The sequence below is a fragment of the Tenebrio molitor genome, chromosome 3 (assembly GCF_963966145.1).
Source record: "Tenebrio molitor chromosome 3, icTenMoli1.1, whole genome shotgun sequence".
Lineage (NCBI taxonomy): Eukaryota > Metazoa > Arthropoda > Insecta > Coleoptera > Tenebrionidae > Tenebrio > Tenebrio molitor.
In genome coordinates, this window is record NC_091048.1 from 8,522,701 (window position 1) to 8,537,756 (window position 15,056).

Here is a 15,056-nt window from a genome sequence, read left to right on the forward strand (position 1 = left end):
GCCAAATCTATGCACATTCAAATGTTCCAGCAACGTAAGTCTAGCTGACCTTAAAAACAGATAGACCGTCCTTTTGGTAAGTACAGGGAATAACAGAAAACGGTGAAACATTCTGAGAGAACAATACAAATGCACATGCATAATATGTATGTAAAATCAAATATCTAAAAAGCAAACTGAAAATACGGTTGGTGTGTACCTACGAGTACATTGTCTCGAAGTAAAATACTAATATTTTCGCTGCCTTATCTTCGTGTTTTCAGTACTTCTTTTACTTAAAATTAAATAGGAGAAACCTCGTTTAAAGGAATTATTTTTCATACAACTATAGCGGTGTCAAGTGCTCCTCTGATTCTGAACATTTTCTTAAAATGCCTAGAGTTCCTGATGCACGACGATTTATTAGAATGAAAGAGAAGGGAAATGGCAAGAAGGTTAACCATTAACGCTTCTACGGTTACAAGAAAATGGAGATGGTCTACTCATACGCGCCAGGTAGATTCTGGCAAGTTCGTGATGGCATCGTTGTGGCTGCAGGACGTGTAATCTCCAGGATGATTGTAAATCGTATTTTGCTTGCAGCGGAGCTGCATGCTAATTATCCTTATTGAGTGCTACCGCTCACTCCAAGTGACAAAGCTCCTCGTTTTGAATGGAATTCTATTTGTTTTATTGATGAATAAAGCTGTTTCTGGTGTTAAGAATAGAAATACAATCTGCGTTAGAATACTCGTAGCACACGGTAATCATTGAAATTATGATGTGGGTGATTATATGCTTAGAAAACAGTTCACTCCTAGTTATTAATCAGAGACAGTTTAACAGGAGAGCGGTGTATCACGGAAATTCTGTAACCAGTTGTTAGGTTGGATCTGCATACTTTTTCCAGTACTAATTTTCAGCAAGATAACGCCAAACCCCATACAGCTCACCGAGCTTTAGAGTTTTTACATACCGGCTGTAGAGTGGATTTTGGTACATAGGTACTGAGCGATCCAAAAATCTTTCTATCAAGTGAGCCATGACATTATTATAATTAAGTATACCATAAAATAAAAAAATGTGAAATCAAAAATATCAAAGGATACGGACAGACTAATGAAACATATTTTTAATTTTCATTTAAATATGCGCCAAATATGCTGCAGCCCAACGGCATTCGTTTCCACTGTCATGACCCACTTGATAGAAAGACTTTTGGATCGCACGGTACTTTACGTGTAAAAGTAAAAATCCTCGGATATTGGCTTCCCTAATTGTTTTGGAACAAACCCTTAAATACAAAAGTTGTAGAGTTTTAAAAATGGTCCCCAATTATTGTTTTTTTCGTTTTTTAACATCTTGTTTAACATTTGTCAAAGTAGCAATAGCTGCGAAGTGTAACCGAGGTGACAACCAAAGATGACAATGTATGATATTCGACATGTCAAACTTGGAATTGGTAGCTCCGGATAGAATGCAGGAAATTTTGCTTGCATGTCTCTAAAAGACAATCCGGACTAATACCATTTTACGAAGTTAACTTTTTCTTCTTTGTTAAAAGAGTTCATTCTTTGAGGAATCAGCAAACTCGTTAGGTACGTTTGTCAAAAATAGTTATTTATGTATTAAGGACATAATCAGGAGATTATGGCACGAGGGAATGTTCAAAGCCCGAGGAACGAGGGCTTTTTAATTCCCGAGGGCCATAATCGACAATTGAATGGCTGACTCGAATAACGTTGTAAGTCAATTATAATAAATTTTGGCAACGTAAAATAAAACAATATTTTGAGTTTATCATATCTAAATGTATTTCAACATTTATAAATGTAAATAACTTATTTTAAAGAAACAGATTATCTTAACAATTTGTAAAAAGAGTTTAAATGTTTACATACAACGTTTTTCCACCAAAATCCCATTATGTTAAAAAATGACTTACAACGTTATTCGAGTCAGGCATTCAATAATGCCCGTGTACATACAGTTAATTTCAAAATTATAGAGTACACCTAATTTTCTAGTGTAAAATGCACTTACATTTTTTGTCAATGATCAATGTCAATTTTGACAAACAAAATATCTAATCTAACCGAAAACGCGAAAGTGCTCATTCCTTCCAAATTAGAAGAAGGGTGGTCGATCCGGAGGGTAGCGCACTATTATAACATCGCCAAAAGCACCATGCAGAGGATAAAACAGACTCTATTATGGTCTTCTAAAATATCAACGACATTTTATGTGGTCAAACTTACCTAACCTATATAAAAAAAATTCAAAAAAGCATCTTTACATGTGGAAAAAACTGTAATAAATCGACTTCTTGATTTTTGAGGTGTACTCGATAATTTTGAAATTAACTGTACAACGTTTTATTCTATTTTATAATTCCTATAAGATTCAAACAAATATTTAGTATTCCTTAAAGAAAATCAACTAAAAGTTGTCTATGCAAATTTTAGTGTTGTGTAGAAAGTTAGCTATTTTGATGTTGTTAGGGTTACTTAGGTATACAGCTTGACCAGAATAGCTTGGCACATGAGATGCGCACAAGAGGAAACGAGCGAGTCTCTGTAAGACAAGGATATGGCTATGGTTGTAGGTACGGTACACTCAATGAAGCAAATCTGCTCAAAACAGCCCGGACATGCTGTTCACTTTGAAGCTTGAAGCGCTTATTTTCGCCCGTTTGTACACGATCTAAACACTTCCAGACCCAACAGACAAGTGCGCTCCGCTAGTGGGAGGGATTTCAGTCCAATGCGTCACTCGCCAAGCTGTTCTGGTCGACCTGTACAGGATCGCCCACAACTCCACAACTGCCTCCCCAGCGGGAACGTGCATAGGCAATTTTGAAGCTAAAGTTCCTTTACGCGTTTGGGAGAAAGAACGTTTGAAAGTGACCAATCACGAAATACCTCGCTCCGGAGGACTGCGGGAACAAAATACGTTGCTACGAAAACAAAAATAGGTGAAAGGGACAACGTAATTGTGAACGAGCTTTTTTACGTCGACTTGACAAGCATTACTGTCATTGAGTTGTGAATGACGTTTGTGCAGTCACGGATTTTCGTCTGAAAATTTAATTTCGCGGAAAGAAATCTATCGCTGAAATGTATGCAGCTGCAGAATACATTGAAATAATCGTGATTTATGGAGAATGTGGACGAAACGCTCGGGAGGCCGGCCGCCAGGACAATCGTTCAGAAATTGGAGATGGCACAAGAGATGTACGACCGGTGGAAAATGAAGAAATCGTGTTGAACACGTTTGAAGAAAACCCACTACAGGTCAATTAAAACTGAAGTTTATCCATAAGACAGGTTTTGCGAGTGGCTGTTGAACCAAAATAATGGGAACCCTAACTTTCTGTCTCGTGTTGCATTCACATTCATAATTTCATATTGTCATATTCCGTGGAGGGGCAATAGGGAGAATGCACTACAAAAATTAAAAATATTTTCTAACCTAATTTTATTTCGTTAAAATGTCAGACGTTGCTTGTGTAATTTTCTACGCTGGAAAAATGTTGCAAACAATTGAATTTCCATCTCTAAATATAAATTTATTTGAAGGCCCGTTATATCTACCAAACGAAAAACAAAAGACCTACTTTTTACCACTGTTACCACTAGCACATTTCCGCTGGGGAGGCAGTTGTGGCCACTCTGTATAATGTATGATTTTCTTTAATAAAATAATGTTTGATACCATTGTTAGAATAATTAAACCACTCGTTGCTTGGCAGATTTTTGACAGGCCTGTGCCATAAAGGCCAATTTATGCCCTCATTTACGGGCGTATAAAGACGATTATTGACTAAAATAGAATAATAGTTATTTATGCAACGAGTTTCTGTGTAAATTGGGCTTTTCTAAATGCCCGAGGGACAAGACTAAAACACGAGGGTAGCGAGGGTTTCAAGGCCTCGAGGGCAATTAGAAAAGCCCATTTTACCCAGAAACGAGTTGCATACAAAATTTTATTGTTTGAAACGACGTCCATGAAGCTTCCAAATCTTTTAAAATGGTTGCGCCTTTGGTTTTGACAGTTTTGACAAATTTTTCAAGACCTGTCAGAAATGTGACGTTGAATGTGTTCGTTATCTGCTCATTTTGCTGTAGGGTAGTTAAGAGGCAGTTTACAAAGGAGAAAAATGAGAATTTATGACAGTTGAAAACAATAAAGGAACTTTATTGCTGTCGGGAATCATGGCTATTACTATTTTATCGATAGATTTTTACTATTTAATTTTTCTTGTTTAACAGAACCAGAAGGTATTAGAATATAATTTTAACAGGATTTAGGTACATTTTTTTTTACTTTACAACTTTTGTATTTAAGGTTTTTTTGGAAAATAATTAGGGGAGCCAATATCCGAGGATTTTTACTACTACACGTAAGGTGCCTATGTACCAAAATCCATTCTACACCCTCTGTATGTATAGAACAGAGATTCTTGATTAGGTAGCCGGTTAGGTTTCCAGATTGATCACTAATAGAGCGTGTGTGGGATGATAACATCGGTTGAACTCTTCAGCGATTGTTTCGGCCACCAACAACCTAGGCCAACTCCAGGCATCTGTACAGCAGGCTTCGGACCGCTTACCACAAAAAGACATAGACCGTATACTTCGATCCATGCCTCAAATAGTTTGAAAGTGTTCTAATAACCATGGTGGACCAACTCATTATTAAAATGTTGTGATGTAATGTTAACAAATCTATACAAAGAACTTATTTTAACGGTTGTTGAATTTTTTTTTGTTCTTCAGGATATCATTTGCGTTATAAAGGAACTATCCAACTATCGAAAATGAATACATTCCAAACACGATCGCAAACTGGATACGATCTGTTCATCCAACAATGTCTTCAAAAATTCAAACCAGAATAATCAATTCGTTTAGCTTTTTGACCTCCAAAGACATTGAATGAGTGGCAACATTGTGTCTTCACGACAGATGGGTAGATGCTGCCGGGAGAATTAAAAAAAAATTCGTTTTCGATCAAAGATCAAAATTCAAGTTTAATTTGATTTGCAGTTTACAAAGCAGTCGGCTTTAACACTAATCGTTTCGACACCAAAAAACACTCAACAGTGCACTATCTTAAGCCGGCGCTATACGATGCGTTGGAACCAATGTTGACTGCGATTCAGTCCAGATTATGCCGATAGAAACTAAGCGGTTTCAGTTCACTTGTGAAGATGTATCAATCATAAATTAGTAAATAAATAGAAATTTTCTCTTTCTCGTAATTGAGCAATATAAAAAAATAGCCAATATACCAAAAATTTGTTAGATATAGGGCCAGTTTATAGGAAGAGAATTAAATATTTAATTCGAATTAAATTCTAAAGCGCGATTAACCCATGAATCCGAAACTTCGATTGGTTCAATCTGATCACGTGTTCCGCTAATCTCACATTTGATTACGATTAACTTAATTTCGCTTCTGTAAACTGGCCCCTAGTCTAATTGTAAAAATTAAAGGAAAAACTAACTTTCCTATCTTCCTTTTAAAATGAGAGGTTTCACTTGCATTTTAAACTGGCCCACTCATGCCATAAAGAGCCCAATTTACACACGAATGAGTTGAATACAACTTTTTTTGTTAGGCGAGCCCCTTAAAGCCTCCAAATCGCTTAAAATCAAAGTTGTGACATTTGCCAAAATCCGTTCACACAAGAGAAAATTCTCAAATTCTGACAGTGAGAAAAAAATATTGTGCATTTAATCACTTGTCCGGTTGGGGCTCGCCTACGGCTCGGATGCCCAACTTCCGTCTTCGTGATTAAATGCACTACTTTGCTCACTTGTATTGAAAATAGCTAATTAATGAACGCATATGAAATGTCATCTATACCCTACCCACACAGTTGCCACATACATGTTCGTACATAGTTGCCATATTTATCCACAATCATTTGAATCACCCAATACAATAATTGTGCAATAAAAAAATATAAAGGTAATAACACTACATAATTAAATAAACTCTTAAACTCCAAATGGGTTCGTATTTCCAAGCAAGCGTTAATGCTAATGAACGTTGGGTGCTTCTTTCCGTTTAAATTCCCTAGTATTAAATTCATTAAATTTGTGTCTGATTTAAGCTAAAATTGCAAAATTGTCGTACACCTGTTTTCTTGTAATATGAGCGATGTGTCGTCAATCTGATTTGGGATTCATGAATATTAAAAATTTCAACAAATCCGAAAGTGTTAAATATTAATTTGTGTAATAAATCGCGTTAACGATGCTATGCTGCCAGTTAATTAACAAAGTATGAAAAAAGCATCCCTAAATTTACAATTACAAAAACATTTTGTTTTCAGTGGTCACATGATGTGTCATACTACCGTGCGTTCAACGATGGATGGCATTGGAACGCATCGTATAGCGCCGGCTTTACAAATGCAGCAATGACCTGCATAACAGCAGGATAATCCCAGGATACAAATAGGTATAGTATATTTTTTCCGCCTACCACGAAAAAATAGTATATTTTTTCCGCCTACCAGGAAAAAATATACTATGGAACATGTCTGGGATATGTTGACACAGAACTTACCTTATCCTCCTGGTATCACAAAGACAACTGCCCAAGTCGCTCGATTAATTTTTTTCAACCTATACTTTTTTCACCATAGACACAATAATAATTCTTATAATAAAAAAAATACAAACCAAATGTTCTCCAATGTTTCACGGATTCAAGTCTTGTATCGTACGATCCATTGAATTTGTAATTAGAGTTGGCGCTGAACTGTCAACGCATGTCTAATTTTGAACTACCGCGGCAAACGTCACATTTAATGACAATTTGTAAAACAGAAAATGGCGAATTCAGGATTCGAGGGATTAATAAAAAATTACAATGAAAATGTTTCTTTTATTAAACAATGTTACAACAGATGCTGAAAATGTTAACCATTTTGTTCTAAGCACAAACGGGCCCTTCGTTTGACTCCACTGATAGCATTTTGTTACATTAATTTATACACAAATAAGTGTATCGATTCAAAAAGACCTACGGCTTCAGTTCCAGCGCCAACTTTAATTACAAATTCAATGGATCGCACGATAGTAATAAATAAATAGGTAACTAATTGCATTACTAAATATGTATTTTACTTTGCAACGGGTACATACTCGTACATTATTCCTTGATGTCCGAAAATGCTTCAAATAAAATATGGCGCATGACTCGATTAAAACTGAAATACCACCGTTAACAGAATAGTTTCTCTCATAGATTAATGTTATAAAATAGTTTTCCCAGAACAAATATTTCTCCTCGGCAAATGATAGCGTAGAACTACCGCTACAGCACTTTGAATAATAGATAGACGTTCTCTATAAACGTGCACCATTTTCTTAATGTTAATTCCTCATGAAAAGATAATCTTTTATTGTTCTACCCGTAATAGTCCCGCCCTAAAACAACCAAATCGAAGAAATGAAACTCCAACACCGGATGCCATTACATGTATCTTCCTTTATTTGCAACTAACTTCACAAAAACTAAATGTTAAAATGAATTATCGATTACTGATCGGATATGAACATTTCTTGGAAAAATAATTATACAGTTAATATCTCCCGCTGCGCCCTGAGCGATGACGTGGCGAACGGGATTTCCTCTCCCTGGAACGGGAACGTCTTCTTGGAGATCGAGATCTGGAGCGCCTGCGGCCGGATTTTCGTCGGGAATACAAGTATCTGAAACAATATTTTACTAAAGAAATGCCGGAGAAAAAATTGTTTTTGCCTTTTTTTAATATCGAACCGATGAGTCACAACGTTATGATGAATTACTCTTCTTTCGATGCGACGTCACGTTATATACCTCGCCGGATCGGAATTAAAATTGTCGACGTCTCTTTAATTTAATCGAACGAACATCGTCGTTTAATCAATTACGAGGTCGAATGGATTCTTCGTAAGCCCCCCCGCTTCATTATATTGAGCATCAATCGTAATACCTTAATGTATCCATCAACAAATAAACAGACAGGTATTATTGAAATGTTAATGCGTCGTAAACACAACGCTTGCGTCAATATCGTTATTATCCCATTCGCTTGAATAATGCCCTCGCTTAAACACCACCTCAGACCCCTCCACCACCTGACGCGATTCTTCGGCGTCTTCCACTTCACCTTGCACCAGACACCAACAACCAAAATCTCAACGCGAATACTCGACCAGTTCTGCAGTGTTCCTTACTTTGTCTACCACATAGTGCTGATCTCGCTCGGAATAGACTCGTTCTACCACCACCAGCTATCGAAAAGTCATAAATCCAACTACGCGCTCAAAGAAATTACTGTGGCCACGACGTGCTTTCTCAAAATCAACATAGATTATTTCTGGTTTATTGCGAAGCGACATCAAATCAGGAAAATCCTGAATGAACTAGACATTATTTGTCGACAGTTGCCCATCAAATTCAACCCCGGAATAATTAAATTCCAGGCCAGTGCAATTTTCTTTACAACTTCGGTAGCGTGGATCGTCCTTTCCGTCGTAAATTTTAAAAATAACTTCAATATGTTGCTGACGTGGATGAGTGAGATTCTCATTTTCATGGGGGTTATAAATTATGTTATGTACACGTTGACGAAAATAATAAAAAAATTGTTTTCGTTGACTAACGAGGACCTGAACGAACTGAATTTAATGACGAGCCCGGACGAAGCCACCGCGTTCATTAAAAAATGCACCCAGACACATTTTCAACTGGCAGAACTGTCGAGACGCTTGAACTCCATTTTTTCCATTCCCCTTCTAGGAAACGCGCTGATTCTATTCTTCCTCATAATATTTGTCACCTACCATATAGTGCTCAGGCTGCACCATCCCGAAGTGACACCGTACGAAAATTATCACATTCTGAAAGGCTTCTTTTCTTTAATCTTGCTCGCCCTCCAATTGACATTTATGGTGTATTCTTGGGATTCGATAACCAAAGAGGTGAGTCGAAATGTGATAATCTAACCGTAATTGTGCACGTTTTTAAGGCGCACAAAACTGGATTGTTTGTGCACAAATTTTGGAACAAATTTCAAGAGAACGCACAAGTTGATAGTCATCACGACGAAAAAATAGACACTTTGTCGTTGCAACTGTTGCAAGAGAAAATCAAATTTACCGTGTGCAGATTCGTCGACTTGGACTGGTCTTTGGTACGTTTGGTAAGATCAAAAGATTTTGATTCAAACAAAAAAATGTAACACACAACAAGTAGTCACTGTTTTCTTTTGACTTATGGGTACTTTGAAAACTTCGCGGTATAATAATCGTAATATGATTCCAATTGAAATCAAGTATGATCTGAAGGAAGTTGCTCCTTAATTCGCTACAATCGAAAAACAAAAAGCAAAGGTTCAACCTTTCATTCCCTCCCTAGGGACGGCGAGCCGCTATAGGCTTTCCTAACCCCTACAGGAAGTTAAGATGGGTACGGTGAAGGCTGAGTTTGGAAGTAATGGATGAATGTACTCGTACAGCTTGACAAAAACAGCTTGGCATGTGAAAGGCGCAGAAGAGGAAACGAGATGGTGTCTGTAAGACAAAGATATGGCTAGGGTTGTAGGTACGGCACACTCAATGAAGTAAATCTGCTAAACAGCCCGGACATGGTGTTCGCTAGAAGCTTGAAGTGTTTTATTCTGTTTATAATTTTTCGCCCGTTTATACACGATATAAACACCTCGACACACAACAAACAAGTGCCAATCCACTACGTATCCATCAGCCATGTGCCAAGCTATTTTTGTTGAGCTGTACCTAGAGGTGAAGATGGTGGACCCGGCATTTGTTTATCTCTCATTGCGCATATCAAGACTATGGTGTGGGAAAACCCACACTTGGTCAGATGTCTTTGGGATTCGAACACCGGACCTTCTGAATACAAATTGAACAGACTACGTGCTTAGCCACAGTGCTCGGTCAGGATCAGAAAGTGAATAGCTCTCTTTAAAGATATTCGGGACAGGATTGAATATATGTGGTCCCAGCAGTAACTGATTATTTACTGCAACACCAAAGTCCACAATCTCGCATCAAAAGATCGATGATCGAACGTTTGTAAGATAGCTAATGGCGTGGACATCTCGCTCGAGACGGTACATATCCGGTATCCAGCCGGTATCCTGTTCGATATTTCAATAAAATGGGCGTAGCGTCTGCAGATTGAGGAAGAATCGATTTGTAAGATATTCCACAATTAAAAAAAAGCATCAAAATAACTTCATCAACTTCGTACTTCGGCAGGAAGTACGTGTAACCTACATGTTGATTGCTCGTTCAATTTTTTATTTTCCAAATTTGAAAATTTTCTGATTCTACCGTGCGATCAACAATTATTTAGATCAAAGAAGGCTTTGGGATTCTGGACGTGTTTCCACAGGTGCTCTGGAATGCATGCAAGTATTTCTGGTTGCATATACCTGTTTCAATTTAAAATTGGACATTTTTGCCGAAACTCGATCAAACAGGCAATAGCGCTGTATGTCCATTCTCCGGTACTGAGAGCACCATTACGAAAGTAAGGTGAATCTTTTATGTTCTGAAGTACAGTCCCGACGCTCTTAGTTGTCAAAACCAAATGTTGCGCACTGGTTCGGTTGTGCGGGAGGGAGAAAATTTGAGCGCCGCCTCTTTTGAAAGTATCTCGGTCAGTGGCGGGTGTAAATTCATAGAATAATAATTGTTCAAAAGACTTCATAGATACTCCAACACTATGACAGTATCTCTGTGAAAATTTTGAAAACATATGCCGTGATTTCGACTTTGGATTTAGTTCCTTTGCACCTTTTATGTTCGCCAAAACAGAATTTAAATAATAATTATTGACAATAGAACATGAACCGCTATGAGTGCAATTTAACTGACAACATATTTCTGGAGGCTATTACTACAGTCAATTAGTGACACCTTTTGCAGAGAAAACGTATCAATAATACATCTGATTTCACAGACTTAAACTGTACGACTTTTCTCAAGACACAACCGAAAACCACAACAGATGTTTTCTTTTACTTACTTGAAACTAAAAAAAAAATACAATTTACCCTCTAGTCAATGTACAGTCTGATTTTGAAAGTTGTGCAGATATTTTAACCTGAGGTAAAAAGAAGGCTATAAAATAACCCAACTTGCCGTATATAGTGTGTTTATTTTAAATTTCACCTCAAAGCAGGCGTTGAAGACTCGATTGTGAACGCACTATACGTATTACGGATCACGGATCAGCTTTTTAAATCTTACGTTTTTATACGAGTGGTGCGTTCACAGTCGACTCTTCAACACCTACTTTAGGATGAAATTAAAAAAAAAAAACACCCGATAAATACAAATGTTAATAGTTTACAAGAGAATCAAAGGAATCACTTTGTTTGGAAAACGCTGAAAAATTTCAAATTTGGCGGGCAGTTCTGACGTACGACCAACCTAAAAAATCAAGTTTTTGTTTTTATGTAATTCGAGGTTATGGACTTATGGTTGACTTTTATCGTTACAGTTTCATCATGAATTATTTCGAAATAAATGTATTAAATTATCATGACAGCTACCTCTAATCGTACATATTATCACAAAGTACAAGATCACTCACTACCAATATCTAATCCTGCATAATAGAGAATTTATAAGCTTTGGAAATCGAAAAAATTATGTACTATGGCGGACAATAAATTTAGGCCGGCATATTTCTGACATTTCAAAAAAGTCAATGCAAGCGACCATTTATTGTCATTATGACTGATGTGTCAGTTTGTCAAACTGAAGGTTTTCAAGCTGTTTGGCGTTTCCTTCGCCTTTTTCATAACTTACAGATCATGATGCATTAGCATAACTGATTTGTAATAGCACTTCTCTCTAGTGCACGCTTCTTTTCCCAATTTAATTTTGATTATCGCTGTCACGATGACAAGAATGACAAAAATCGAAAATGGGGTTAGTTGAACATAATGCCAGCTTCACATTTTGATGTCAACTCAATGACAGGCCGGCCTAAATTTATTGTCCGCCATAGTATAAGGCATTACTGGCTCAATCGTTACCTCTTGTGGGATTCTATCACAGGTTAAAATATTTGCACAACCTTCAAAGTCAGCCTGTGTATATTTTTCACGAAAAGAAAGTGATGCGTTGGTGAGTGTTGCCATTTTTTTGTAATCCAGTATGTTTTATTTACTCCACTTCATCATTTTAGACAATACAAACGACCACTATGTATCTCATTTGGATTATTCAACTCAAATCATCATTTTAAACAATGTAAGCTAGTCAATAAATAATTCAACAATACATTTAATGATTGTTTTCTAGATCTATTACAAGAAAAATGTTGTTCCAAAATGTGAACGCTTTCTCTTCCGGCAACTTATAAGAGCATTTTCTGTTATACACTGCGTTTTTTATTTCGCTAAACATACAACGTAAAATGGCAATGTTCAGTTCTAAAATGGACAAGTCAATTCATTTGAAATAGGCAACCAAACTTACAGATCCATGAATCCTATGTTCAGTCAAATAAAAAACTCACGGTAGAGATTGATTCACATAACTTTCCGACCCTAACGAAGTTTAAATGCAGCCAGTAATACGTTATTCAGTTATAACTTGATGTCTTTATTTACTACAAAATCTGGACACTCTTAGCATTATTGACAATCACTTGACAATTTTATTTTGAATAATGCTGAAATATTTTTTGTTCATTAAAATGTGCTCCCATGACGAAAGGATCGATATGATATTGATACAGAGTCAGTTTCCATACAAAAGTTCAAATTATTCATGTTTTTAAATCAAGTTATAAATGAAAAACGTATTACTGGCTGCATTTAAATTTCGTCAGGGTCAGAAAGTTATGTGAATTAGGTCTGTATAAGTAAAAATGAATATGATTCAGGAATATTTGTTTCTCACAAAGAAACAATCCCTTTTCAACCATTAAATATAACCCCAATAAAAATTCCTCTTAAATTACAAAGGTCTATATACTTCAGCATAAAGTTTTCTTGATCTTTACTAGAGAAACTTAAACTAAAACCAATAAGAACTCTCTTAAATAGTGAAACTTTGAAGTTGTGATGAATAATTTATATTTGAGTCTATTACAAAACTAATTTTTAAAATTAATTTGATTTAAAAACTAGTTGCCATCAATACTTTTGAAGTCACATTATAAGTTTATTAATTGTGCAACTGGTAAAATAAAAAACACGTACCTGCGCAATTCACGCGAGATCGGCTTCAAATGCATAAAATTGCAAAATCCAGAGCGGGTACACTCCCCCATTTCATACTGGCGACAACATGCTTCCCTGAAGTCAGTCACAGGACTCAACTCAGCATAAACAGGTCTCCCCCCAAACCAGCGATTATTCAAATCATTGACAGCTCGTTCAGCATCCTCCTCTCGTCTAAACTGTTAAAACGGCGTCGTTAAACTTGTGGATGATTGGTGACAAATGCTCACCTTAATATAGACATTGCCAACAAGATGGTCCCCCAAATTATCACACACATTCATCTCTTCAATTTCACCATACTTGTCCTCGCATTCCACAAAAACATCTTCGAAGAAGTTGTCATAATGTTCCTGCATTTCCTCATCGGAGACGTTAGCCACCACTACAAAAAAAGCATTTAGATTACAGCCGTAGGAGCTGGTGGTGCTACTTACAGTGACTTCCATCAGCTGACTTGGCGGAATTTTGAGGATTTACGTACAAATTCTGCAATAAACACGTCTGCGAGAATGTTGGCTTGTTATGAATTCTCGAACAACGATCTCCATGGCGGCAGGCTCCGATTTTGAAATAAAAGGAACAATTTACTCTGAAAGTATCGAGGGTAGGTCATTTTTGTTGCTAGCTGATGTTTGTTACTTACTTGTCCTTTTCGGTACCGAAAATTGAAGCCAAATATTCTGCCATCGTCGAAAAAAATTACAAATTTCCGGCTTAGCAATCACAAAACGACGCCATAACGCTTCAACTTTCAACTCTGTCAAAAAAACTTGACAGAACGGTCGGTAATACAGTAATTTTGTTAGCCAGAAGTGGGCATGGCGGAGTTTGTTGATTGTTTACTGAAAATAGCTAATGCTCCCGTTTTACAACAGGTACTAAATAAGTTTAATTATGCATCGTAAAAAATTGATGAATTGACACATTTCAGTTTTTACACGACTGCGTAGATGACCTAACCGGCATAAAACAAGCGAATTTTGACAACTACAACAGCGACATCGAGTGGACAGTGGAAGATTTTAATAGGGCCAAAAGCGAAATTCAAAAAATTTGCCGGGAAAGTGTTCTCAACGAGAATTTCGAACTGGAGACGCATTTTGTCGAAAATGTGCAACAGGAAATTAAAAACTGTTTAGAAATAAGGAAAGACGATATTTTCCAGGCGCTAGTTAAAGAAAAGTTGGTAGATAGTGGACACAGTTTGGTAGAAAATTTTAACTGGAGGCTGAAGTGGGTGCTCGGCAATTCCAAACTGGCTTCTGTTAGAGAGCCATTGCTTCAAGTCGATCTCGATTGTGCCAAAAATGTAGATCACAAATTAACCAATGAAACTGTTAATTTTGAGCTCAATCATGAAAGCTTAAATCTTCTAATTCAACAGTTGGAAAAAGCTAGTAATGAGTTAAACCAGAAATAAAAAGTTCAAAATCTGGATGTTTTCATTTCAATTATGTAAACTTAAAAAATTGAGGATTCCAAAAAGTTGGCCGTTACATATTTAACAGTTGAATAAACATTGTACTGGTCATTATAACTTATAGTCAGACCAAGCCATGCCCATGGTATGAAATTTTTGCCGCTCTATATAAACATAACTCTAATGTGGCGTGAACTGTCAATAGTGTCAATTGTGTGTATTCACTTATTCACGTAATTTGGATCATTTTCATATAGAGCGGCAACCATACATTTTGCATTCAGTTCTTACGCCAACTTGGACTACAATCAATTATAATGACCGTGTACTGTGTAGCTTCTTGTTTAACTCACGTTATGTTATTGTGCTGGAATGAAACTCCAC

General features: G+C 36.7%; 1 protein-coding gene across 1 annotated transcript; it reads right to left on the reverse strand.

Moving 5' to 3' along the window:
* Nucleotides 1–7,465: 7,465 nt before the first annotated feature.
* Nucleotides 7,466–14,074, reverse strand: U2af38 (U2 small nuclear riboprotein auxiliary factor 38). Its single transcript, XM_069042148.1, has 5 exons — nt 13,896–14,074; nt 13,687–13,841; nt 13,480–13,634; nt 13,229–13,428; nt 7,466–7,709 (listed from the first exon to the last, which is right to left on the reverse strand). The coding sequence occupies exons 1-5, from the start codon at nt 13,937–13,939 to the stop codon at nt 7,580–7,582; spliced, it is 684 nt and encodes a 227-aa protein (XP_068898249.1). The 5' UTR covers nt 13,940–14,074; the 3' UTR covers nt 7,466–7,579.
* Nucleotides 14,075–15,056: the final 982 nt, after the last annotated feature.